The sequence below is a fragment of the Fusarium subglutinans genome (genome assembly GCF_013396075.1).
Source record: "Fusarium subglutinans strain NRRL 66333 chromosome Unknown NRRL66333_c0000104, whole genome shotgun sequence".
NCBI lineage: Eukaryota > Fungi > Ascomycota > Sordariomycetes > Hypocreales > Nectriaceae > Fusarium > Fusarium subglutinans.
In genome coordinates, this window is record NW_023502167.1 from 1 (window position 1) to 26,264 (window position 26,264).

Genomic DNA, 26,264 nt, shown 5'->3' on the forward strand with positions numbered 1-26,264 from the left:
TTTTTTTATTAATATAGTTAAAATATCTATAGTTAAAAGAATATTTTATTATTATTATATTAAGTATTAATATAAAGGTTTTAACTTTTTTAATAAAAATTATTAAGACCCTTTATTTAACCTTAATAACCTTAATAGCTTTATTATTACTAAGCTTACTTTACTTAATATTAATACCCTTAGCTATATTACTTATTTTTATATTTTTTTAAGTATATAAAAGGTTATTTATTAAGAAAAGATTAAGTTTTTAAAGCTAATAAATAAAAAGTATTTAAAGCAGGACTATTTTATTATAAAGTTAAAGGAAAATTAGGCTTAGTTAATATTACTTTATACTTTATAGCTATAGCTTTAAGGCTAATATACTAGATATAAGTTACTTAGTAACTTAAAGAGGAAAGGTAGCTATAGAGGAAAGGTTAAATTAAGGTGCTCGCACCAACCCAACGATCCCCGACTCTATGAGGTCTGTGATAAGCTCGGTCTGTATGTTATGGCAGAAGCAGATCTCGAGACCCATGGCTTCGATCCGGTCGAGCGCACAGCTATCCAAGGATCTGAACACATGGACGGCCGTGAAGTTCAAGAACTTTCCTATTCGAAGGCTGCACGATGGACTTCGGATAATGCTGAGTGGCACTCTACATATCTAGATAGGGTCAGTCAGCTTGTCGAAAGATTCAAGAACTTCACCTGTATTGTCTTCTGGTCCCTAGGAAATGAAGCCTTTTATGGACAGAATCATGCTGCCATGTATCGATGGATCAAATCATCAAAGAGAGGGATCCTACCCGACTTGTGCATTATGAAGGTGATCGAAAAGGCGCTACCACTGATTTCTATAGCGTCATGTATGCCACGCCAGATGAGCTTGTGCAGCATGTAAAGGAGAATCCAGATCGGGCACTTATCCAGTGCGAATATGGCCACGCCATGGGGAATGGTCCGGGAGGATTGACCAATTATGTTGACCTGTATCGGTCCGAGCCGCTCCTTCAAGGAGGTTTTGTTTGGGAGTGGTGCAATCACGGACTACTTAAGAGAGATGGCAACTTGCTTTATTATGCATATGGTGGCGATTTTGGGGACAAGCCTAACGATGCTGATTTTGTTCTGGATGGAGTCGTTTTTTCGGATCATTCTCCCTCACCTGGCTTACTGGAGTACAAAAAGCCATAGAACCCGTGTCAGTTCGGCTTGAAAAAGATAAGATCATCTTTAAGAATCATTACGACTTTGCCGACCTCAGCCACCTTGTTGCTTCCTGGCATCTAGTCGGGGAAACTGGAGACACAACGCCGACACCATTGGAGCTACTGATTACCCTCCCAGGTGAAGAAAGCGCCGTGGATTTTCCGAGCCCCCCCAATGACTTTCGTGGAGAAACTTGGCTCTCGATTCATATTTTCCTCAAGAACGAAACTGTCTGGGCACCTCAAGGTCATGAAGTCGCCTGGTCCCAGATGTTACTCTCCAAGCCTCAAGCATCTGGGCTAGCCCCGGTGATAGGCAACCGAGATTTGGTGCTGTCATTGCAAGAGTTTCCAGGAAAACTAGTCGTATCATGGCCAAGCTTGGACCAACCATTTGATATAGATCTTGTCAGCGGCAACCTTACTTGGGCCAACGAAAAGGGTACAGTTCTTTCGAAAGGACCAGAGTTGAGCTTGTATCGGGCTCTCACTCAGAACGATCTCGGCTTTGGGGGAGACGGCAAGGAGTGGTCCAAGTTTAGGGTTGCTGAAGCTAGTACCCATATTCAATGCTTCACGTGGTCGGTCAACGAGGATCATACTGTTACAGTCAAAGCAGCTGTGAGGGTTGCTCCTCCGGTTCTGGAATGGGCTTGTGATGCTGATATTACTTATACTCTTGGTTTTGGCGCCATATCTATTCATGTTAAGGGTGGATTCTCGGGGACTGTTCCGAAACATATCCCACGTCTAGGTCTTACAATGTCGTTACCCAAGGTCTACAACAAGGCAACTTGGTTCGGACGCGGCCCTGGAGAGTCATACAGGGACAAGAAGGAAGGAGCTAGATTCGGTCGATGGTCAGCGTCAATCGAGGACTTGCAGACCAAGTATGAATGGCCACAAGAGAATGGGAACAGGAGTGACGTCCGATGGGTCCGGATTGAGTCTGGGAATGCGACTTTGTTGGCTTGCATGGACGTTCCTTTGAACTTTTCGCTGAGGAAATATTCGTTAGAGGATTTGGATAAATCACTTCACCCATACGAGCTCACAGAGTTGGATGAGACAGTGTGCAATCTCGATTTTGCTCACCATGGCATTGGGTCTGGAAGTTGTGGACCGCTGGCTTTCGAGGGAGACCGTCTGGAGACCAAGTCTTTCGAGTTCAGAACATTACTAAAAGTAGTGTAAATAGCAGAAGCGCCTCTGTCTTTTCATTCCAGGCTCTCTATCACTTGTAGCTGGGTTTGGTTACCTAGCTTTTTCTAGATCTCCACTCGATAGTGGACTTCAAGCAGATGTCAAATAGAAACCAGAATGTCGGCTGGCTGAGGCGGCAGCGTCAGGACATACTGCAATCTGATGCTTTGTACTTGTGCTGACAGTGGGAGGGTCTTCTTGACAAACCCCGATTGGAGACAGAAATAGACCTTGGGATAGTCCATCCGGTAGGAATAGAGAATTTGGGAGACAAAGGGCCCGAGATCTCACATCGCCCGCCTGCTTAGTACCCAGAGTTAATCCAATAGCTAGTAACCCAGAAATGCGTTGATGCCCAAACGCTTGGTGCAATATGTCACTCGCCACCGAACGATGTCCATGCCATGATACCATGTCGCACCTGACGATAAGACGTGGTTACTTGCTCTCATCACCTACCACTCGTGTCTGCATTGCACTGGCTTGGCTGGTCTTATCCAACTTACCGGACATTTCTGCGGAACCTAACTCCTTACAGATATCTCTCTCCACCCAGCATGCTTATAACCGTGAACGTGGCCAAGAGGATTGTTACACTGCTTCCAAGATTCCGATCTCTTTCTCTAGTCGCATGTTGTGTAACCACCGCACACTTCGAAATGTCTAGACCTTTCTCGGCGATCTCCGCCCGAGCCATAACAGGAGGCACAGGACTCGAAATCTGCAGTGTTAATGTCTCGGCGTGACAAACTACGTGGCCAGTATTCTCGAGTTCACCAGCCTGAGTATTTGATACAAGGCCGCGCTTCACAGGCACTGAGATCCATCTAACAGACCCATTCCATCGCTAGTTACAATGTCAGTTATTCAGCGCACCGCAAATACAGCAGTGTCTTGGTGCACGCCATTTTTTATGCCCTTTTACGACATTCTCATCCATCGCGGGACTGTCCCTCTCGTCTGGCGTTGCTCTACCCGGAACCATCTTCGCCCTCTCTTCTCCAACAACTTCTCAAAGAGACATGTTGATATTGGCGTTGGAACCGGCTACTTTCCGAGACGAGCAATCAAGGATACTGGTCGCAACCCAAAAGACCAGCATCTAACGTTGGTCGACTTGAGCGAATATGCTCTTGCGACAGCAAGACGACGTGTTCTATCAAAGTATCCCGAAGCACAGGTTAACTGTTTTCACGCTGACGCAGTCCTTCCACTGCCAGAGTCTCTACAGGGCCAAAAGTTCACGTCCGCCTCACTTTTTCTCGTCATACATCACATGTCGCAGCCAACAGCCAGCAAAGCAAACGCCATCTCCAATGTCCAAAGTCTTCTAACCAAAGATGGTGTTCTGGTTGGTTGCACGGTGCTGGGAAAGCAGTGGGAGAAGACTGGTCAGGGATACAAGGTGAAGAGTGAGGAACCGCTGGGAAGAGCGGCGGCTTTGTTGCTGGGGTACTGTAACAGAAGACGTGCCTTTGACAATTGGCAGGATGATCCGAATGTCCTGGTAGAGGCTTTGGAGGCTGGGTTCGAGGAGGTGGAGACGAGTGTTGTGGCTATGATGTTTGTGTTCAAGGCCTCCAAGCCGCGTACCAAAGGTCGAGGTGCTGATCGAGGCTAGCGCGCGATGGGTCTATTGGTTTGGGCGGTTTTCTTGATAACCAACACACATGATTAGGCTGTATTACCTACTCTGCATAATCACATGCCCCGAAAGAATGAAGCGTACGCTCTCCACCTGCTCCAGAAACATGTCTCGTATTCGAATGGGAGGAGAATATCTCGGGCGATGTAGCTGCTGTGTTTTGATGTATTCATGCATAGGCACGAGAACACAATGTACCAACACGATTACCGTTCAGTAAGCCGGGCGATCTTACCAATGAACGTGCACGATAATGAGGGAGTTTCACAGGAAGGCCGAGTTCAATGTGGTGGAATAGGCTTCCAGCCACAAGTCGAAACACCTCCGCATCTCGCATCCAATCAAAGAAGGACACGATACTCCTTGGTTGCTGAAAGAAAAGTCTCATATGCTCTAGGCTTAAGCCTGACTTTATGCTGTTCAACATGACTATGGCGAAGTGGTCAGATCGCCATTTATTAGTCTACACGTAACTGTAGATCCTAGTGGCTGCTCACTAGCATAACCTGTGCTACATGAATCTCATCAACACTGGCCATATAATGTTTCACCACGGGACAGCATCGAGCGGGGTAAAAACTTGCCGAATCAGATTATATGCAGTGAAAACTTTGCCGCCTGGTGTTCCAGATCTAGATCAGTTGACTGATGATAGTGCGTGCCAAAATCTGCAAGAAGCTTCCGATAGACGAGACTATACTTTACAGTTCAGTGTGTGGCGAAGAATTTAGATGGAGATGCGCGGCATTTGGAAAAATCGCCGTCGAATGGACTTGATATTTATGCCAAGGCCCGGACGAGGGCTTTAGGGCAGTTCCAGACTGGAATCAGTGAACCCGTGCACATTTCTTTGCTATTCTCATCAGTAACTTCAGAAGAACTTCCAACAATAAACATGGACAATCCATCTCTTAGTCTGGTGGCCGCCGTGGATGTTATCGGCGGGAGCGAATCGCAGCGTGGCAGCGCCATCAACGGACACCTTGTCCAAGATTGTCATCAAAAAGCAGTCACTGATGCCCCAGAAGAGCCTCAGATTGCCATTTGCGGTATAGCACTGCGTCTCCCCGGTGGCATCACCAACTGCGACGGTTACTGGGACCTCTTGTATCATGGCCTCGACGCCAAACGTCCTATTCCTAGCAGCCGCTTCAACATCGACGGGTTCAACGATAGCCTTGGAGGGAAGGACTCAATCAAGATTAAGGATGGGTATTTCATTGAAGGTGATATTTCGTGCCTTGACACTTCTTTCTTCTCCATGTCGAAGAATGAGCTTGTTGGGGTTGATCCGCAGCAACGACTGCTCCTTGAAGTAACCCAAGAATGTCTTGATGATGCAGGAGAGATTAACTTCCGTGGAAAGCAAATTGGTTGCTATGTCGGTACCTTCGGAGACGATTGGTTGATCATGAACGCCAAGGAGTCTCTCCAGGGAGGAGTATATGCTACTACTGGAGGCACAGATGTCATGATGGCCAATCGCACTTCCTACGAATTCGACTTTCAAGGACCGAGGTATACCATCAACTCTCTTATCTGAAGCATAAAGCTAACTTTACAACAGCATGGTCATAAAGACAGGCTGCTCAAGCTCAGCAGTAGCGCTCCACGAAGCTTGTCGCGCCATCCAGAGAGGCGATGCCTCAAGTGCCATTGTCGGAGGAGCCAATATGATCATGACACCAGCAATGATGACAACAATGTCAGTAGGTGAGATCCTGGCCCCAGATGGATCATGCAAGGCCTTTGACGCTGCTGCCGATGGGTACGCGCGCGCCGAAGCCATAACGGCCATCTACATCAAGCCCTTGTCCGATGCTCTCCGCGATGGCAATCCTATAAGAGCCCTCGTTAGAGCTACGGCTGTGAACTGTGATGGCAAGTCTATGAGCCTTGTCACTCCAAATGGAACCGCGCACGAAGCCTTGATGAGACAGGCTTATCGTGATGTTGGGCTCGATCCGAAGGAGACTGCATTTGTCGAGGTAAGCCAGCACAGATAACTTGACTGCCCCGCCCCCCGTTGGGTTTGCGGCTGATGGACTAATGACAACAGTGCCATGGTACCGGGACATCTACGGGTGACCCTATCGAGACTACAGCGGTAGGGAAGGTCTTTGGCGGGGAGAAGGGTGTTTATATCACCTCCGGGAAACCCAACCTTGGGCACTCGGAGGGTTCTGCCGGGCTATCGGCTGTCATGAAAGGTGTTCTCGCTCTAGAGCACCAGACAATTCCACCCAACATCAACCTCAAGAACCCCAATCCGAAAAGTGAGTCTACTATGCATCAATGGCTCATATTTTACCTAACTCATGACCAAGTCCCATTCGCCAAGTATAACCTAAACGTTCCGCTCGAGCCAACGCCTTTCCCATCAGATCGACAAAAGAGAGTCAGCATCAACTCTTTCGGAATTGGCGGGAGCAATGCCCATGTAAGTCTTGATCCTGTAGTGCTATCTTCATATACTTAGTCGTGCTAGGTTATTCTCGAATCATATTCTCCGAAAACAAATGAAGCTTCAACCTCGGTCAACCAACAAGTATCTGGATCGCTGTCCTTGCTTCTCGTGTCAGCCAATACGGAGACCTCACTGCAGCAGCAAATCATTAACCATCAAGGTTGGATAGCTAGAAACCCGGAGTACGTCACTGATGCTAGTTATACTCTCGCAAGACACCGTAGGCATCTGCCCCACAGAGCTTTCATTGTTTGTCAGGGTGGAAAGCCCATCGAGGTCTCTAGCCCGTCCAAGATATCTTCTAGTTCCGTTTCTCTTGTCTATGTCTTCAGCGGCCAAGGCGCTCAGTGGCCTGGGATGGCCAGACAGCTTATCGACAGCGATGCTGCTTTTCGCAGTGAATTGCATGCTATGGATTCAGTCCTACAGATGCTTGAATTCCCACCGAGCTGGAACATCATAGGTAACAGCCCCAAACTAAAATCTACACATTCATGCTGACGGAATAAAAGATGAGCTCCTGAAAACTGCCGAAACTTCACAAGTAAACCGGGCAGAGCTGTCACAGCCACTCTGCACGGCAATCCAGCTGGCGCTAGTTAACAGGCTTTCCCGCTTGGGACTCTCACCTGCTGCTATCGTTGGCCATTCCAGTGGGGAAATAGCCGCTGCCTACGCAGCTGGTTATATATCCATGGAAGAAGCCATCATAATCGCCTACTATCGTGGCTATGTGACAACAAAGCAGACCCTCCATGGGGCCATGGCGGCTGTTGGGATGGGAGTACAAGGTATTTCCGAGTTCTTGACTGATGGTGTTGTCGTGGCTTGCGAGAATAGTCCGGAAAGCACTACCATTTCTGGAGACGCAGACCGAGTTGCTCAAGTAGTTGAAGCCATTAAAGTGGCTGATCCTGACATGTTTGCTCGTCTGCTCAAGGTTGACATGGCCTACCACTCACGTAAGTTTTCCCGTGATGTGGACGATGATTGCTGCTAAAAGTTGGTTAGAACATATGTTGTCTTTGAGTACTGAGTACCAGGGTCTTCTGGAGTCTGAGCTTCCGAAACACGTGGGGACTATCTCATCTACCAAGATTGATATGTTCTCCTTTGTCACCACCGAGTTGGTAGATACGTCTCTTCATAATCCATCCTATTGGGTCCAGAACCTCGTATCGCCGGTCCGATTCTCCACGGCAGTATCAAACTTGCTCGAAGCCAAGCAATCCTCTGTCTTCCTCGAAGTCGGACCTCACTCTGCCTTGGCCGGTCCTCTAAAGCAGATTTGTGCAATCTCATCCAGGCCATTTCAATACATCTCTTCCCAATCCCGTACTAAAGACTCCGAAGCTGTCTTTCTCAATGCTGTTGGGAAACTCTACCAGCACGGCATTCCTCTCGACCTAGCTCCGCTATTCCCCAACTCAAAGGCCATTTCAGGCTTGCCAACCTACCCATGGGACCACAGCGAAAATTACTGGTCCGAGAGTCGCATATCCAAGGCCTGGAGGTCCCGCCAGTATCCCCAGCACTGCCTTCTAGGCTCCCGCATCTTTGAGGTATCAGAGCTAGAGCCTCAATGGCGAAACGTTCTGAGTCTTGAGGATGTTCCCTGGCTTATGGATCATAAGCTTAACCAGGATGTCGTTTTTCCGTTCTCAGGGTACGTCGCGATGGCTGGTGAAGCCATCAGACAGGTTACTCACTGTCTTCTTGGCGCGGCCTATCGCTTGCGACATGTCGTTGCTCATCGAGCGCTTTTGCTTTCAGACGCTGTTGAAGTCTCGACTAGCCTACGCGCTCATCATCTCAACGATAATGAAGACTCTTCATGGTATATATTCACTATATCTTCATATGATGGCTCGGGCTGGACCAAGCACTGTACAGGACGTGTCAGCATTCTTGACAAAGTCCGAGTTACGGACTGGACCCCAGAGGTCCTCTCGCGACAGGTTGATTGTACGCGTATATATAACCAGCTTGCCTACACGGGCTTCGTCTATGGCCCTGAGTTTCGTGGTCTGTTGGACGCTACCACGTCTCCCTTGGAGGATCTAGCCCACGGTCGCATAGCGAACAAGACTGCTCATGCCAGTTCTCCATTCACTTTGCATCCTGTAACGATAGATACTGGTCTTCACTTGCTCCTTGTATCTCAAGCTAGAGGCCTGGCTAGAAACGTCGTCGAACTAGCTGTACCGACCGTCATTGAAGAAATTGAGGTCAGCGCAGGTACGGATGTGATGAAAGGTAGAGCATGGAGGCTACACGGAACAGAACCGAGTGTTGAGCTCAGCGCTGATGGGAAAGTCTCGTTTTATGCGTCAGGTATACAGTTGAGAGCTCTAGGAGACGACGTCACCTTGGATGAACTCGACGTTCACGCAGCTTCAAGACTGAACTGGCTTCCGCACTTTGACTTCATGGACCTATCAACCCTCTTCACTCCGCCAGTTATTAACAGAGAGGAATGCCATCTACAGGAGGAGCTAACCCTTCTTTGCATAATTGAAACCTTCGAGAAGGTCAAATCTCTTGAGCCGTGCCAGCCTCACTTGACCAAGTTTCGACGCTGGCTCCAGAAGCAGCTTGGCCTTATTGCATCGGGGAATAGCAAACTTGTTAATGAGTCGCAGAAGCTCCTCAATGCTACTCAGGAGTCTAGGCTCTCCAGGATCGACGGAATCACTCAGTTGCTCTTCGAACTGCCGCAAAAAGCGGTCGCGCTGGGAATACGACGCCTCTGTGATAACATGGAATACATATTCACGGGTAAAGCAACAACTATCGAGATACTTCTCAAGGACAACCTCTTGGCGGACATTTACAGCCTTACGACTTTCGATTACTCTAAGTTTCTGCGCGTTCTATCACATACTCGGCCTACTCTCAAGATTCTCGAAGTCGGAGCTGGCACCGGAGGCACCACTGAGACTATTCTCCGTGGCCTGTCGCAGATACGACATCTCCCAGGTTACTCAGTCTATACTTATACTGACGTTTCCGCTGGATTCTTTCCTGCGGCCAAGGATCGTTTCTCCAATGCCCCCAACATGGAGTTCAAAGTATTGGACGTTTCCCAGGATCCCCTGGAACAAGGGTTTCAGAGCGAAACTTATGATCTTATCGTGGCAGCCAACGTTTTGCACGCTACGCCATCGCTTCATGTGACATTGAGTAATATCCGGACATTGCTCAAATCTGATGGCATGCTTGCCATGACAGAATTATGCACAGAGTCTCGTGTAACCACCTACACTGTCGGCACGTTTTCTGGATGGTGGCTGGGAGAACAGGACGATCGACCAGATCAACCTTACGTCTCTGTAGCCCGATGGGATCAAGAGCTAAAGAGTGCTGGGTATAGCGGCGTTGATGTGGCTGTATATGATGATGAAGAGCCGTATCGAAGTTGTGCTGTGATAGTGGCTACTAAAGAACCTGTTTTGGCCATGAACCCTACGTCTGTTACTTTGTTGACTGACTCCCCTGAGAGTTACCCAGCTACCCAGATCTCAGCCGCCCTGGAAGCAAGGGGGTATAAGATTACGCTGCACAAAATCGACAATGAGCTTCCTCAAGATCATGATATCGTCTCTTGCCTAGACCTGGAAGCGGCTTTCTTTGAAGATATATCTCAAGAGAGGTTCATCAAATTCCAGAAGTTCACAGAGTCCCTCAGCTCAAACAGAATTCTATGGCTCATGCCTCCGACTCAGTTTGGATGCCAGAATCCGAGATCGGCTCAAACACTGGGCGTTGCTCGCACGCTTCGATCCGAATTAGGGCTGAGCTTTTATACGCTTGAGATTGATCTTGATACCAACCGTCTCGACACTCTGGTTGCCGATGTTTTTGAGAAGGTTTTACAGGATCGAGATAGCGAGAATCTTGAGTCGGACAAGGAATACATCGTACATGGCGATGCGATCTGTGTTGGGAGGTATCAACCTATCAATATTGCTGAGACATCATTGGACAAGGCCCATCGTGGCGAATATATGGAGGCCTTGCGAGTTGACAAGCCTGGATCTCTCGATACAATGAACTGGGTCGCCTCTGCACTACCAGAGACGCTGAAGGCTGACATGGTCGAGGTCAAAGTTCACTCCGCTGGTCTCAACTTCCATGATGTGGTAGAGGCCCTGGGCCTAATCCCCTCTCAAGCTCCACATGTCTTACCAGGCTTAGAAGTATCTGGCACCATCAGACGCCTTGGTAGTGCAGTGACAGGTCTTTCCGTCGGAGATCGCGTCATGAGTCTGTGTTACAACGGTGGCCTATCTACGCACTTCACAGCCAGGCATCACTACATACACAGGATTCCCGATAGCATGAGCTTTGAAGAAGCTGCTTCCATGCAGTGTTGCTTTTCCACAGTCATATACGCCTTGCTTGATGTGGGAAAGATGCGCAAAGGAACCAGCGTGTTGATCCATTCTGCTTGTGGTGGCGTCGGGCTTGTAGCTATTCAGGTCGTACAGATGATGGAGGGTGAGATATATGCCACGGTTGGAAACAAGGAGAAGAGAGAACATCTTGTCAAGGAATACGGTATCTCGCGAGAACGAGTCTTCAATTCCCGTGATGCCTCGTTCCTGGATGGTGTGATGCGGCAAACGGCCGGGAGAGGCGTCGACCTAGTTCTGAACTCACTTAGTGGCGAACTTCTCAACGCTTCTTGGAAGTGCGTTACTAAGTCCGGTACTCTCCTTGAGCTTGGAAAACGCGATATGGCTTCATGCGGTCAACTTGATATGAGCAGATTTTTAGACAACAGGTCTTACTGCGGTATTGATATGCACTACTTGGTAGGATGGCGGCCTGATCTTGTCAGGGAGTAAGCCAATTCCTCTGTAAGACTCACAACTGCAAGGCTAACAGATTGCTAGTATCATGGAAAGAACCCTTGACTTCTTCAGACAAGGAAAGCTCAAACCTCTGAGACCTGTCACCTCTTTTGCTGCGAGTGATGCTAGAAAGGCGTTTCGCTTCCTTCAAGATGGTCAACACATGGGGAAGGTTGTACTTGAAATGCCAGCAGATCCATCGAACCTAGATGCCAAGGTAACTGCTCATAGCATTTGCTTCGACCCCCAGGCTTCTTACCTTCTTGTTGGCGGTTTGGGGGGTCTTGGTAAAGCCTTGGCAGTTTGGCTTGTGGAACGTGGGGCCAAACACCTGATATTTCTCTCCAGGAGTGGTATCGCAGAGAGCAAGTTCTCTACAGAACTTGAAGCCATGGGGTGCATTATCGCCACTGTTAAGGGAAGTGTCAACAATCTGGGAGATGTCGAAGATGCCATTAAAAAGGCTTCCTACCCCATCAAAGGTGTCTTTCATCTTGCCATGGTACAAAGGGTAAGTTGCAATACTAAGCTCTGTCTGCTGATTTAAGCTCTCAGCCGCGAGCCTCAACTGCAGATAACACATCTAGCTAACCATCATAGGATTCTCCTTTCCTGGATATGAGGTGGACAGATTGGAAGGATGCAAGCGAGCCCAAAGTCAATGGCACCTGGAATCTTCACCGAGCGCTTCATGGCCAGCCACTTGATCATTTCTGGCTAGCGAGCTCCATAGTCACGGTTGCTGATCAGCCAGGCCAGGGCAACTACAAAGCCGGATGCACATTCATCGAATCATTCTGCCAATACAGACACTCTCTCGGTCTTCCAGCATCTGTGCTCTCAATATGTGGTGTCGAAGACATCGGATACTTGGCAGAAAACCCATCAGCACTTCGCAGCACTAAACTCCAGGGCCTCCATATTGTGAGAGAAAAGGAGTTCCTTGAAAGTGTAGAGGCTTCACTGTTTACCTCAGCACCAAGAGATCGGAGCTCTGCCAGCCATAGTTTCGAGAATTTCCCGTCAAGCGAGATGTCACCATGGAATCACAATGGTCATATTATTATGGGCTTGAGATCTCACCTTCACCTCGATGATCCTAAGAATCCCACCAATTGGCGTCGTGATCGTCGAATGGGCGCATATCACAACCTTCCAACAGGAGACAAAGCCGACACGCGAGGCGAAAGGAGTCAACTCAAAGATTTTCTAGAGAGCGTCAGTGGAGGTGCCGTTGAGATACTGGTAAAGGAAGAGTCGATCGACTTTTTATCTATCGAGATTGGTAGAAAGGTTAACGATTTTCTTCTCAGGCCAGATGGACCTGTTGATCCCAACCTCAGACTATCTGAGATGGGCCTCGATTCACTCACTGCGATTGAGTTACGGCGGTGGTTCAGTCAAGTATTTGGTTTACAAGTCAGTGTGTTGGAGATGATTGGGGCGGCGTCGCTGAGGGAGGTTGGGAGGATTGTGGCAACCAGATTGGGGGAGAAACTTGATCGGTAGGGTATGTGACGAAGGGTTTATTTAACCTCTATACGAAGTGACAAAGAGTCTTAGGTAAACTTAGTGTAGGTAATTTGATAGACTTAGGGGATCTTAGACTAATCATTTCTAGTACCTCACTCAATTGAGCGTCAGAAGTCTTCTTGCATCATATCCTGAGAGAGCCACATCCCGTGCTGCGTAATGTGTATCCACTGCGCTGATCATAATTACCATCCGATAGATTAGATTGCCGCATCATGTTTTTCGCACCAATGCGGTTGAGGCTGAAGGAATGATATATCCGGGTTAATTCCAAGCCTGGCCTCACATTGCCGCCCATCTATGGAGCATACGCGTATTAATTTCGGTGTCGACAGGAATTGCATCACTCACCCCGAGCCGTGCCAGTTTTCTTGGGGACCTGTCGTGAAGAATAGTAGTCTCCAGTGACGAGCTGCTCAGCCTGTGTATAATTGGTACACGACTCATTCAAGTCATTGATATTAAGCATCGAGAGTCATGAGCTGTTTGCTTCTTCTTATGTGAAACAAATAGCCTTACTTGGCCTAAGTTTCATCGCCTGTTGCCTCAAGGATAAGCATATTATTAAGTCCCGTGGTGCGTAAACAAGTGACCGTGCTGATGACTCGCTACTGGCCCACTGTTCAGACCAGGATGCGGCTCTGCTATCATCAGCCTCAATCATCACTTTGTAGCGTAATTGACGGATGGTAAAGTCTGATGAGTCCTATGGAATAACGTCCAAAGCAATACTCATAGTAAGCTGCAAGCCAAGATTGACGTTTATTCTTACAATGAGGTCCCCATCACTTTTAGCAAAACTTGGCACCAAGCTAAAGAAGCTTGATCCCTTCGTTTCAACTCGCATCATTGAAACACGCTCCCCACAAAAGACTAACCCTTTAATCCCAAGCTCAACCATGCCATCAAGTTTCACATCCCAAAAATACTGCCGATGTTCCACGGAATAAAACAGCGACGCCAAAAGTCCGCCAATAACGACGCCTAGCTACTCTTGGCGTGGTCGGGATGCTAACAACTAGGTCGCGATACTGCCTGTCTCAAGTTTCAAGTTAACAAAACAGGACCATTTTTTTCTGGAAGATTTCTAGGACAACGTGAAATTCTCCGCCGCTTACGGTAAAGCCTGCGAGAGAAGAAGTTGGCTGAGATAAATATACCAATGCCTTCCCACTAACTCACCTCTATTCCCATTTTCTGCTCTTCATTCGTTCGTTTCTTATTTTATCTTCACCACATTCTTTTTTTTTCTTCTTCACCATGAAGTCTCTCTTTCTTCTCTCCGTGGCCGTCGCCGCGCTGGTCTCCAACGTTTCCGCCGCCGGCGTTACCGGCACCCCCGAGGGCTTCGCCTCCGAAGCCACAGGCGGTGGCAGCGCCGAGGGCGCGTACCCCAAGTCAACCGATGAGCTGGTCTCTATGCTTGGCGACTCTACCACACGCGTCATCCTGCTCGACCAGGAGTTCGACTTTACCGGTACCGAGGGCACTGCGTCCGAGCAGGGCTGTGCGCCTTGGGGTACGGGCTCGGGCTGCCAGACGGCTATCAACAAGGATGATTGGTGTAACAACTATCAGCCTGATGCCCCCAAGGTCGATGTTAGCTACGATAAGGCGGGCTTGAACCCAATCATCGTCAACTCGGATAAGTCGATTGTTGGTGTTGGTGCGAATGGTGTTATTAAGGGCAAGGGTCTTTATATCAAGGGGACTAAGAATATTATTATTCAGAACATCCATATTACTGAACTGAACCCTCAGTATGTTTGGGGTGGAGACGCTATTACCCTTGATGGAGCTGATCTTGTCTGGATCGATCACGTCACAACCTCCAACATTGGCCGACAGCACATCGTCCTTGGCACCAACGCTGATAACCGAGTCTCTATCACCAACAACCACATCAACGGCGAGAGCCAGTGGTCTGCCACTTGTGATGGACATCAGTACTGGTCCATGTACTTCACTGGTTCCAGCGACGTGAGTACCCGAACCTCATCCCCAATCTATAATCTAACTGTACTAACAATTGCTAGATGATCACCATGAAGAACAACTACATCACCAAGACCTCCGGCCGCGCCCCCAAGGTCGCCGGCAACACCGTCCTCCACGCCGTCAACAACTACTGGTCCGACAACTCCGGCCACGCTTTCGAGACCAGCGACCAAGCCAAGATTCTCGCCGAGGGCAACCTCTTCCAGGACGTCAAGGCTGCCATCGAGGAGGGATCCACCGGTGCCATCTTCGCCAGCCCCGATGCTTCCGCCAACGCTGCTTGCTCCAGCGGTGTTGGCCACGTCTGCGAGGTTAATCAGTACGACAACTCTGGTTCCCTGTCTGGTACAGATTCTAGCTTCTTCAGCACTTTTGGCGGAAAGGGTGCGGAGGCTAAGCCTGTCTCCTCCGTCACTGGTCTTGCTGCTAGTGCTGGTTTCGGAACCATCTAGGTGCTAGTGTCTTTGACGAGGTATTGATGACCTCTGGAATCACTGGGGAATAGTGGAGATGTTGCTTTCGATGTATATAATCTCGAGCTTTCGGGCTTATCTAGCCGGAGATATGTAGAAACACGGGTTAATATAGAGACCTCAGTTTCAAAATGTCTGAACTCAATAGTGATCCCTAAGACCATGGCATGAATGCTACTTTGTCTCGTAGCGAAGCCTCTAGAAACAGAATCTTGAGCGGTTTGGGAAAACCAGGCTTCAGACTGAGTCCAACGTCAAGGCTGGTAAATAGTAACAAGTTTTACAGTCAATTTCGAGCTCATTCTGGGTATCACTATCCAAACAATGACCGCAAATTATTCTCCTCCATGACATCAATCCAATGCACACTCGCAGCACCCGACTTCTCCTTATCATACTCATTCCAAATCGTCTGTACCAGCGTCTTCGCTACAACAATCGGCCTCGGTGGCAGCAGCGCCTCCAACGCATCGAGCCTCCTGACGATAAAACATCTTGCCTCAACAATCTTCATTCGCGACTCCGTAGCAGTAGTTGTAGATAACCGCTCGATATCTTCGTCTGCCTGGATGAGTTGTCCTATGTAATCTGATAACCCGCAATGCTCTGTGCTACCGAGGTCGAAAGGCGTTGGTGTCGCGAGAGGGGCTTGGGTTTCGGGGCTGGAGGCTGTATCAGAGGGCTCAAAGCGTAGACCGGTGCTGGCGGTGATGCAGAGCAGGGGTTGGGTCATTTTACTACCCGAGTCGGCAGGGAGTTGCTCGATGAGTTTAGTTAGACGGAGACTTAGTGGTGTGATGCATTCCTCCCATGGGATATGTGCATCTGCTGGACCGGAGAGGTTATCAGGTAATCTCAGAAGAACTAGCTCCGGGAATGTTTGGTAGATGTGTATAAGACCAGCGAGGCGATACGCCTCAGCGACGTTGACTAGATGACGACACGGTGTTTTCTGATCTCCCGTCTCGGTATTCGCAGGCGCCGACTCAAAGTCCAGACCTAAAAGCTTTTCTTCTAATGTTTTGGCCTCTTCGATCATGTTTAGTGCAGTGGCGTGATCGCGCGTCGCAAAAGGTCCAGGATGTTTAACGTGATATCTGTAATTACGGCAGAGTCTCAGTGTCTGCGTCAGAAGTCGCGATACTGTGTTTGAAACACCCGTCCAAGGATGCGGCATGTCATCGACGACAGGTTCGGTTGGTAGAGCCGTTGGATATTCGTCTGCACTGATATCCTCTACTTCTTCGGCCTCGTATGTTATATATGGGTTTGTGTCTGATACGACAGAGAGTAGCAATTCGCAGTACGTCCAGCTTTTGTTGAAAATGTTTAGTAGTTTCCGCTCTTCCTCTGACAGACGTCGTTTCTGCTTGTTTATCCGGTGCAAAAGAGCTTTTGCCTCTCTGAGAAATGGTATACCTAACTGTGTTGCGTTCAACCAGCAAATGCTCGTGCCTATACAAAACAACCCATATATCAGACCCATAGGCACAGTATCCAGGTTTGGCGATGATTTTACGACACGTAATTCCGCCTCGATAACATCCGTAGCATTCTTCATCATAGCGATAGAAGTCTTCTTCATATGCGGCATCTTGGATGAGAGATACGCCGATGACATGCTCTGCAAACTAGTCGATACAGCTTCCGAAGTCGACCAAAGAGTTGTTGCTAGCATACGATTCGAGTTTGTCGGCGAGTCATATTGCGACCATAAAGAGCAGATATCGCGAAACCAGTATTCAACGAGTTGAGTTGAGAGGTCTGTTATTGGTGGAGGAACGAATAATGTTGAGAAGTTTTGCTGAACTGGGAAAAGAGCAAGGTCGGTGCTCGTATCGGAAAAATTGTCAAATGTCGGTGTCGCTAGATCCAGCGTGTCTGGCGTCCATTCAAACTCTGACATCGGGAGGCCTTCAACTGGAAGATCGAGGGGGAATTGAGATATGAAATCATTCGTTGGGCTCATTTCAGATTCCGCAGGCTGTGCATCTTGTTGAGCCTCCAAAGGCTGTGTGTTGAGCATAAATTCACCAAAAACTCCCTGGTTCGCATCGTTAGAGCTGTAGACCGAACCAGCAGTAGTGAACGATGCGGTAGACGCAGTATCTAGTTGTCGTTTTGGCGGTCTACCGCGACGCTTCTTGGTGCCGCAGGATTGCTTTGGTGATGTCCGGAACGTATGCTCAGCGAGTTCAGCTGGTTTTTCATGTTTGGTAGACCATCTCAAACCGCGCTGATATCCTCCACACTGAACACCTCGCGATATACAAACTTGGCATTCTGGTTTCGCTTCATCACATTTCAGCTATTCCCTATCAGTCGCGCTCATCCGCCTTCCGGAAGTCGACTTACGTGTTTGGTCCGGCAGGTCAAGCATCCGGATCTCGATCTGACGGGGAGCTTCCGTTTGGCTGTGGACCTGGCACCTGACTCCGGCTCCTCCATGGTGAGTTTGTATAGGGTTTGAGCAAGTTTACGGGGCAGGCTGAGAGAGTAAAAACGTGCTCAGGCAATTGATGATAGAGAATTGAAGTGGAAGTGAACTGGGCTTCCCCGCAGAAGTTCGAGGGCGCAGTGATAAGATTGGTTTAGCGGGAGCCGCGGAATTGGTAAGCTCGATTGTGATTTGTTGGAGACGGGTTTGCAACTCCGCAAGGCCGAAAGTTACGTCGTATTGAAGACGGTTGAGTTGGTAGGGCCCGGTAGTTGATCCCTGACATTGGAGGTATGATATCTTGAGATGTCGCAGTTAGATTGAGTCACCAACGAAATGGCTCTGTTCCGGTACAATTCCGAAAAGGGCAAAGCTACGGATAACAATGTGTTACTGCACCTGTTAGTCAGTGGCGATAAGCAGATTCGTTAGGCGAAGCGGAGGGATCCGGAAAGAGAGCTGGAATTTGGTGAGCCAATAAAAGACAGTGCGCTTCCGCTAACCCAACTCAACAGCTTTCGGCCCAAGATGCATACGTTGCCGATTAGAGGAAATTGCTGGTTGGGACCAATCTCATCATAAAAGTTCATTCAAGTCATTAAATAAGAGCTATATAAGTCTCATTATAGTACAATATATCACTCCGTTGAACCCTCGACCTTCTTCTCTTCCATCGCTAACTCATCCGTGGCTTCGGCAAGGTCCGGTCTTTCTCCAAGAATCACATCGAGATCCTGTTACAATCATCAGCAATGTCCCCAGACAGCACGAAATAGAACATACCGGGCCCTGGAATGTCTTCTTTCCGTAAAACACCCAGTACCCTGTTAGGAAGATGGCAAAGATGCCAATGACAGCCGAGACGTAATCTGACTCTGTTGTCAGCGTATGATCAAGAGTAGAGAGGGAGGAAGGCATACTCATCAAGCTGGCGTCGACCGGCAGAACAGGTGGGAAGCAGAAGAACTGGAGAATGGTCAGCTTGGCAGTTTTGGTGGAGACTGAAGAGTATGACTTACGATCGATGTGATGAAGACGTAAAGAACAGCAACGTAGTTGATGATCAAACCTCGAACCTTTCCAAACCTCCAGGGTGTATCAGCACTCTGGAACCTCGTCAAAGTATCTCTCCCACGAATAATAAGCGTCGCAACCGGAATAGCATACGACATGTTCAACAAGATCGTACAGCTCGAAATAAACGCATTGAAAGCAACAGTCGGTCCTAGGTACAACAACCCGAAGATCGCGTTGAACACCCAGGTAAGAACAATAGCTCGGATGGGTACTTCCCATCGGGGATGGATGTGGCTGAAGTACTCATGATACAGAGTACCTTTATCACGAGCCATAGCGTATAGGAGTCGGGAGGCGCTGGTAATCGAGCCGTTGGTTCCGTGGATGAAGCAGATTGCTAGCATGAGGGTCAGGAAGGTGGTGCCCGCGCGGCTGCCGGTTGCTTGGAGGATGAGCTCGACAATGGGCATGCCTGTTGACGTTGCGACGATTCCGGAGAGGTCGGTGAGGCAGAACAGCATGACGAGGATGAAGATTGTTCCGCTGCTTTCGTTAGCATATACCCTGCTTAGCAAGAGGTTGACCTACGTTGTTCCCCCGACACCAACAGCGTATACCATCGCCAAAGGAGCATCCCGAGACGGCGTCGGCATCTCCTCCGTCATGTGCAGCACAGCATCGTATCCAATTAGTGACAGCGCCGACTGCAAAAGACCCAAGATCCACGCAATTCCGTCGTTCCAGCCTGTTTCGTTCGCAAATGTCGCAAAGACGAACTCGGGGTCGGTTTTATCGGATGTCGAGAGAAGGACGACGCTGGCGACGAAAACACTGAGAATGGACCAGTACACTACAACGTCAGTCAAAGCTCGCAGTGAAGGGGATTTAGAAGGCTTACGGGCGAGGTTGTTCCAAGCGCCCAGGATTCGGTTCCCGAAGGTCATGGAGAGACTGCCGAATGTGAGGACGGCCATGAAGATTAGGTACGTCTTCCATGCTGCCACCACGTAGTTTCCATTGGAGGCTACAACGCATGCTGCGGAGATGAATTGTGCTACAAAAGTCAATTTTCGTACCTTCAATCGCGCAGAATTACAAACCTGCGAAGAAACCCTCGGTCGTCACAAGAGTCAGCCATCCAAAAATATTGATGTACCCAACCGCAAAACTCTGCTATCGTCAATACTCTCCCAGCAATCACGCATTTGAGAACTCACCATGACCTTCCTCCACTTCTCAGAAGTCAATGCCCACTGGAAATGATACTGTCCACCAGCAGTCGGCCAAATCGCCGCCAACTCACCCAAACTAGCGGCCAGCGCGAAATTACACAAGACACAGAAGATGAAACCATACAAGAACGCAACAGATCCACCGGAAGGGAGAACGATAGATAGACTTCCTGCTAGACAGATCCACGTGCTAGACTTCACATCAGAATATGGTTTGGACAGAGAGATCGGGAAACACACTTGAGAATGGCAAATGTCATGGCTACCATTGTAATCTTTGATAGGCGAGGCCGAAGATGGCCTTCGCCTTGGGCATTATGTGTAACTTCTGTCATTGTGATGTTTTCTGATGAGAGCTATTCACTGGAACATGGCGATTCTGGAGAATGAAGAGCGAGGTGCTCAGCTTGTATATGCCACGAGGCCCAGCTAGCTAGTCGGCAAACCCAAAAGTTGCGGGGAAACGCCCCCTTCAAAGAATAAAGTCAACGGTTAAACACACAAGAGGCAGTGCTAGGTACGCCGATCCAACAACTTGATAGGTAGATTTCCGAGAGAGCTACACGCGCATCATCGATGTGGCCTAGAGATACAAACCAGTGTCAACTCAAAACGTAATACCCCAGATTCTCTTGCGCCCGCAAGCAAGTGTTCCAGACCGTCACGATCTCGAATCTTAGTACAGACCATGAGGCGTTACGCGAAACTCCACAAATTCGGTGGTGAAGAAGGAATATCAGACTAAAATTACCGTTTTGAGGTTAGTTTTTCGGTCGAGCCCCCGCAGCACAGAGTTACAGCCCTGATACTGTGATTTGTGCGATTTGTCACAAGGGAGTGCTTGGGGGCTTGCTTTAATAGAGCGATGCTGGTTGGTGGTTGGGTATGGAGTATCTGAAATGGGTAATTTCTGCCATGATCTACGTTCAGGTGATTACGGACCTGGCAATAATTGTCTAGATAAGGCGAATTTAATAGTAATGGATCGGTATCTGGCTTGGTATCTGGTTTAAATGCTTGGCTGGATCATAAGTGCGATCATAGATGATAAAATCCGGGGTAATGTGGATCTCGGTGTTTGTTATGATACCGATAGACAACACTTGCATTGCAATCTCTAGCCCAGAGTTCGTTTCCCCAATGATAACTTGTTCCATCCTCTTGCTGCATTCAATGCTGCATGTTACATTCCTTTATCTCTTCTTTATATTCCTGGACGACTATTCCTCGTTCATTAGATTTAGATAACCATCAACTCCCATGCCTCTGATATCTTTAACCTTTGTGTCAACATGCCTCAACGCTTAGTGGGATTGTTACGTGTGTCACATGTTTCAAGAATGGGGGCCTGTCTCCGCCAGGGACTCTACCTCGCCCACTCTTGAAATCTCACCCGGGGGTTCTACCCGTATACCTTGCGCTAGTAGAATGGTGCCTAACAAGCGAGACATGCTGTTTAGCTATTTTCTTAGCTCTGTATAATTCTTACTGCAATTATTATCACTATGCTTTTGCGTATCAATAGCCTCATGTTTCATATTCTAGACTATACGGATCCTGTAATTCCCTTCGTGCTCAACATATTCTTCACAGGGTATGTCTTGCCTGCTCTGTGGCCCCCTGCCTGTCAGTGTTTGATATGGCCGTCTTCAGAGCAATACTCGTCGACAAGCCCACATCGCTCAAAAGTTCCATGTTGTCCTGCCACAGGTCTAAGAACTAAATATGTAGCGAAAAGATAGTCCTCTTCTAAAGATGAAGAGAGTTTCTTATTCGGTTGGATGGTGTATGTACCAAGGTGCAGTACGCAGTACAGCCCAAACTGCAGGTCGCTAACATCAAATCCGCGGATCGTAACATGACCCTTATAAGACTCTTTTACATCGTCCTCTCTGCGCAGAACCGGGCCCGTCTTATGGTCGATGATCTGTACGCGGCCCATGGCACCTTTAATTAGGATGTGACCACCAGTGACTTGTCCTGTGAGATCACTGCCGCCAGGGGTCGTCGAGATATCAATAATCTCTGTCCGAGGGGTAAATATTCCAGGCGGATTTATCCAGAATATGCGGCCGTCTATCGATGCCCAGGACCAACTCGGAGCTCTGTACTGCGGCCTTGGATTCTTGCTATTGTATGTGTACCACGCGAGCTGACGATGAAGATCGCGGTTGTTCCAAATACCAGCTAGGTATCCCGGATTTCCGAGGTGTGGCTGTAGCTATTTCGCGATACCGGACAGGGCGGGCAACCGATCATCCGATTTCGTCATATCGCGTGAAGTGTAGTGGCTAACGAGACCCGACCAAAGCTGAAACGGGTCTGGACCAACGCGCGCATTCATATCTCGGCTCAAAAGGCATCTTGCAATACCAAGGTCCTCTGCAAACTTTGCCTTTCCATGGGGTCTGATGCAATCAGGAAGTCCGTCAGGAAATACCTTGCAAGCGCAATGGTGATCGCATTCCCAGAAGACCTGACTTTTGGCGAAGTGGATTGTTCTTTTTGACATCATCCACTCTTGGTATACCCATACGCGCTGGGTAACTGTCAGAATCACTATACGGACGTTGTTATAGGAATAGGGGAGTACCTTACCGTCTGTAAAGGGGAACGCTCGACTTCCTTAAGGAATATATGTTCGTCGGCAAAGAGGTCAATGACGTCCCCTCGCACGCTCCTCACGACATATTGGCCATATAATTCTTGGCGTTTGAAGAACAGACCTCCACTGCTGTCTCGTGAAGCTGCTGCGGCAAGGTTGCAATCTGCCTCGGTATATACTCTGTGCATCAGAGCTGCTTCTCGGGCCCAATCTTCGTGGTCATTTTGAACGATGCAGAGGCTATCTATCCAGAGATAACGATAGCCCAAGTCCCTCGTTGCGGCGATGGCATCTTGGAATGTTTGCGGTAGATTGTAGACGCCACTGTACAGACTTTGCAGATTCTGCTTCGTGGCACAGATCAGTTGCTTCTTCCCCCAGCAGTGGCTGAGAGTTAGGTAAGGGCCTTTCGGTAGGTTGGTCGCTGTCTCAATGAGCCGCGGCGTGTTTATTGATTCTAGGTGTCCCAAATCGAGGAGTCGAGTTGGGAACCATAGCCCTGCGTCACCAGTCCTGAGACCGCGATCAAGGTGCTTTTGCTTACATTGACTAATCCAATGCCTCATCAGACCCCAAGCAGCACGCGAGTCACTCGATGGACTCTCTTGCAACGACGACGCAGGGCTCGCGACAGAGCCATGGTAGAGATCCAGCTGCGTGAGAATCACATCGGTTGCTTCTCGGGGCGGGCCTTCCAGATCTTTTGTTGACGCGTTGAATTCTAAGCAGACTCTAACACTTGGGTATTCATGAGAAATAGCGAGCTTTGTCCATATGAGGAAAGCATCGAGAGACTCTTCTATAGGCCAGGCTGTGTTCTTGAGAAGTCCAGGAGGAAGCTTCTCAAGGTGAGCAGCGACTCCAGATTTAAGCGCATCTTGCAGCAATGTACAGACATTGCAGCCTCCTTCAACCGCCTGCGTCCAGTCTCGATGAGTAAGATGATGGGTCTTGGAGCTTGTGATGGAGGGGTTGCTCTTGGCAGCCGTCCAGGCAAAGGACTCTTTACATACGCTACACAAGTTCATACTGAGATATAGAAAAGTTTCAGTGTTGCGACTGTTGATAAAGCGCTGTTGCCGATGTATATATAACTGGTTGAAATAAGCATTTAGTTATAAGCAACCTATGCCCCTTGGCGTAAGCGCAATATATGTTACAGACACGTGATGCCATTGGATTTGTGTAATTCTAATGAGAAAACAAAGGCTTTTATCTGTACTGCGCTTCTTGGGTAACTAGATATATGTATCTGCTAAGAACGAGCATAAGGCACTTTTAAAACAGACGAACGATGTAGTTATTATTAAATCTGAGTCATTTGGCTTTCTCTCTCGTCACTAACGGAGTTCTTGAGCATGATTTTGGTGTTCCGAAATCAGCAATCCACAATAAGTTCTTCAGAACTTGGCCGGTCTGGTGGTCTAGTGGTATGATTCTCGCTTAGGGAAAACCCTATAGCATTGCTTGCGAGAGGTCCCGGGTTCAATCCCCGGCCAGACCCTTTCTTTTGCGCTGTGCACGTCCTCGCGATGTTTGCTTTTTGCTTTGGCGGTGTGGAGACGTGTCTTTTCTCTCTATGGCGGGGGTTAGTAGGGCAGGCCTCCCTTGTAGGATCTGTCTTACCCTACACCGTACACGTAAGTTACTAGATGAATTTCTTTAGTTAAGCCTCTCTAGAGACCTCAGAGAAAACCTCCATTATGGCGCTTCAGTATGGAATTTTAATGTTCTTACCGTCTGGTTAGTTAAATCGCATTGTCAACGTTTTCGCTGAACGGTTCTTGTCGAAACGTTTTCCCTCTTTGTTCATTGCAACATCATAATAGCAAAAAACCGGATGCGGATACTATCAGCTCATGTGGAATGAGACAAGACAAGTTCTTTGGACACCACATGTTCAAGCAAGGTAGGATGAATGAGTCTGCTTACAGATATTGGTCGATCCTACACGAAATTGTTCGCGCGCCAAACCTCAAGCGACGTCATCCGGCGACAATCATGAAGGGTCCAAGGGACCACGATTGTGCCTGACTCTAAAAGGTCACCACCCCATTATGATTTGCCGATCTACCAGGGCCACCAGGAACTGACGTGCTGACTACCGAGACAAAAATGTCCGGATTTGTCGATGGACCCTCTCAATCTTGATGGTCAGGGCTTTGGGCATGATCGGCAAGCCACAGTATCTCTTCGCGGTAATTTCATACCAGTCCCAAACTGTAAACCTTTAAACGCATAGTAGATTTTTGTACAAGAACGCAACTCGCGTCAGCGGCTCTTGGTTGATCGTTGGTTCAGCATAAGAACTATGTCATCTCATGATATGATGGTTGACTGATCAGAAGATCGACAATATGACGATACCTTCAACTGTCGCATGAGGCAAATCCCAACTTTATTCTGAACATCTAGGGCGTAAGGAATTTTATAAATGTCTGCGAGTCGCCTTTGTGTTGGATCAGCATGCTCCTACCACGCTGAACAGAATTGTCTACCATACTACTCGAAACACCATCATGAAAGTCTTCTTCATCGCCGCTGTAACTCTCCTGGGCAGCTCTCTCGCTGCACCAGCTACAGACACAGCCCTTGTCAAGAAATCATCTCATCCCATCGACACTATTCCCTACCATGGTCTCCCCAGCGTCAAAGTCGACCTCGACGCCCTCCGCGCTGAGCAAAAGGCAGGACAAACTGCGACCACAAATGTTAAAGTCAAGCGGTCCTCCAAATCTACACCTAAGAGGAAGAAGACATCGAAGAAACCTCCAGCCAAGGCGTCGGTCAAGAAGACCAAGGCTATAAAGAAACCCAAGACAACTCATTCAAAGAGACTGCTCAAGTCTTCGTCGACTGGCTTCAAGAACGGCCAGGATCTTGTTGATTCCTTGGATAGTCTTGTTGCTCAAGTCACTGCCCGAGGTGACAGAATCAGTATGCGTCCTGCTGTTCATAAGCTCAATAGACACTAACACTATCAGATGGAACACTCCTCAGAGTTCAGGCCGGAACCGGGACTCGCAACAAAGGCACCACCGACGCCCTCAAGGAAGTCATCCAAATCCGCGCTGCTGTCTCCGGCGCCCTAACTAGACTCTCCACCACCAAGAACCTCAAACTCACCAGCGACCAACGCGCCGACGTGCTCGATCTAGTCGAGCAACTCGTCAAAGAACTCCTCGACATCGTCAACGACCTCCTCGAGACGCTCGGCCTTAAGCTCAGCCTGAAAGCATCGCTCAACCCACTCATGAATATGCTGAGCGACCTCCTAGGCGGTCTGGCAGTGACTGATGGCAAGCTTACGCCAGAGCTGCGCCAGCGTCTGGGAGATTTGATTAGAGCTCAGATCAACGGTGATGGGACGAAGGGATTTGATGCACTTGGAAGTGGCATTGAGAATCCGCTTTTGCGTCTTCATGGGTCTCTGAAGACTAGTGTTGGATCGAATTAGTATTGCAGGGATATTGTCATTCGTTAATTGCTGGGATGTTGATAGCGGGAGTTTGACTTTCCATGGCGCTGGGTGTTGCTCTATGTTGGTTCTGTTATCATACCGCTCCTTTAGCGATTGTTTATAGTTGTAGCAATACCAGGAT

At 48.5% G+C, this 26,264-nt stretch overlaps 8 protein-coding genes across 8 annotated transcripts; 5 read left to right on the top strand and 3 right to left on the bottom strand.

Moving 5' to 3' along the window:
• Window positions 1-496: 496 nt before the first annotated feature.
• FSUBG_7927 (glycoside hydrolase family 2 n-terminal) lies at window positions 497-2,390 on the top strand (the record flags this gene model as incomplete). The annotated part of the gene is made up of 3 exons (XM_036686282.1): window positions 497-801; window positions 849-946; window positions 1,183-2,390. 3 exons carry the CDS (start codon window positions 497-499, stop codon window positions 2,388-2,390), a joined length of 1,611 nt encoding a protein of 536 aa, XP_036536533.1.
• An 865-nt stretch (window positions 2,391-3,255) lies between these two features.
• On the top strand, window positions 3,256-4,020 carry FSUBG_7928 (methyltransferase; the record flags this gene model as incomplete). Its single annotated transcript, XM_036686283.1, has 1 exon — window positions 3,256-4,020. One exon carries the CDS (start codon window positions 3,256-3,258, stop codon window positions 4,018-4,020), a length of 765 nt encoding a protein of 254 aa, XP_036536534.1.
• Window positions 4,021-4,939: 919 nt separating this feature from the next.
• FSUBG_7929 (polyketide synthase) lies at window positions 4,940-13,060 on the top strand (the record flags this gene model as incomplete). Its single annotated transcript, XM_036686284.1, has 9 exons — window positions 4,940-5,562; window positions 5,612-6,032; window positions 6,104-6,484; window positions 6,533-6,974; window positions 7,024-7,473; window positions 7,523-11,357; window positions 11,410-11,878; window positions 11,968-12,786; window positions 12,989-13,060. The coding sequence occupies 9 exons, from the start codon at window positions 4,940-4,942 to the stop codon at window positions 13,058-13,060; spliced, it is 7,512 nt and encodes a 2,503-aa protein (XP_036536535.1).
• A 1,100-nt stretch (window positions 13,061-14,160) lies between these two features.
• Window positions 14,161-15,350, top strand: FSUBG_7930 (pectin lyase precursor; the record flags this gene model as incomplete). The annotated part of the gene is made up of 2 exons (XM_036686286.1): window positions 14,161-14,880; window positions 14,937-15,350. 2 exons carry the CDS (start codon window positions 14,161-14,163, stop codon window positions 15,348-15,350), a joined length of 1,134 nt encoding a protein of 377 aa, XP_036536536.1.
• Window positions 15,351-15,684: 334 nt separating this feature from the next.
• Window positions 15,685-17,819, bottom strand: FSUBG_7931 (transcriptional regulatory; the record flags this gene model as incomplete). Its single annotated transcript, XM_036686287.1, has 3 exons — window positions 15,685-16,646; window positions 16,791-17,679; window positions 17,727-17,819. 3 exons carry the CDS (start codon window positions 17,817-17,819, stop codon window positions 15,685-15,687), a joined length of 1,944 nt encoding a protein of 647 aa, XP_036536537.1.
• A 627-nt stretch (window positions 17,820-18,446) lies between these two features.
• On the bottom strand, window positions 18,447-20,392 carry FSUBG_7932 (HNM1-choline permease; the record flags this gene model as incomplete). Its single annotated transcript, XM_036686288.1, has 9 exons — window positions 18,447-18,542; window positions 18,592-18,677; window positions 18,729-18,774; window positions 18,828-19,368; window positions 19,414-19,675; window positions 19,724-19,879; window positions 19,926-19,995; window positions 20,043-20,247; window positions 20,298-20,392. The coding sequence occupies 9 exons, from the start codon at window positions 20,390-20,392 to the stop codon at window positions 18,447-18,449; spliced, it is 1,557 nt and encodes a 518-aa protein (XP_036536538.1).
• Window positions 20,393-22,278: 1,886 nt separating this feature from the next.
• Window positions 22,279-23,690, bottom strand: FSUBG_7933 (heterokaryon incompatibility protein; the record flags this gene model as incomplete). The annotated part of the gene is made up of 2 exons (XM_036686289.1): window positions 22,279-22,596; window positions 22,656-23,690. The coding sequence occupies 2 exons, from the start codon at window positions 23,688-23,690 to the stop codon at window positions 22,279-22,281; spliced, it is 1,353 nt and encodes a 450-aa protein (XP_036536539.1).
• Window positions 23,691-25,181: 1,491 nt separating this feature from the next.
• FSUBG_7934 (uncharacterized protein) lies at window positions 25,182-26,119 on the top strand (the record flags this gene model as incomplete). The annotated part of the gene is made up of 2 exons (XM_036686290.1): window positions 25,182-25,599; window positions 25,647-26,119. The coding sequence occupies 2 exons, from the start codon at window positions 25,182-25,184 to the stop codon at window positions 26,117-26,119; spliced, it is 891 nt and encodes a 296-aa protein (XP_036536540.1).
• Window positions 26,120-26,264: the final 145 nt, after the last annotated feature.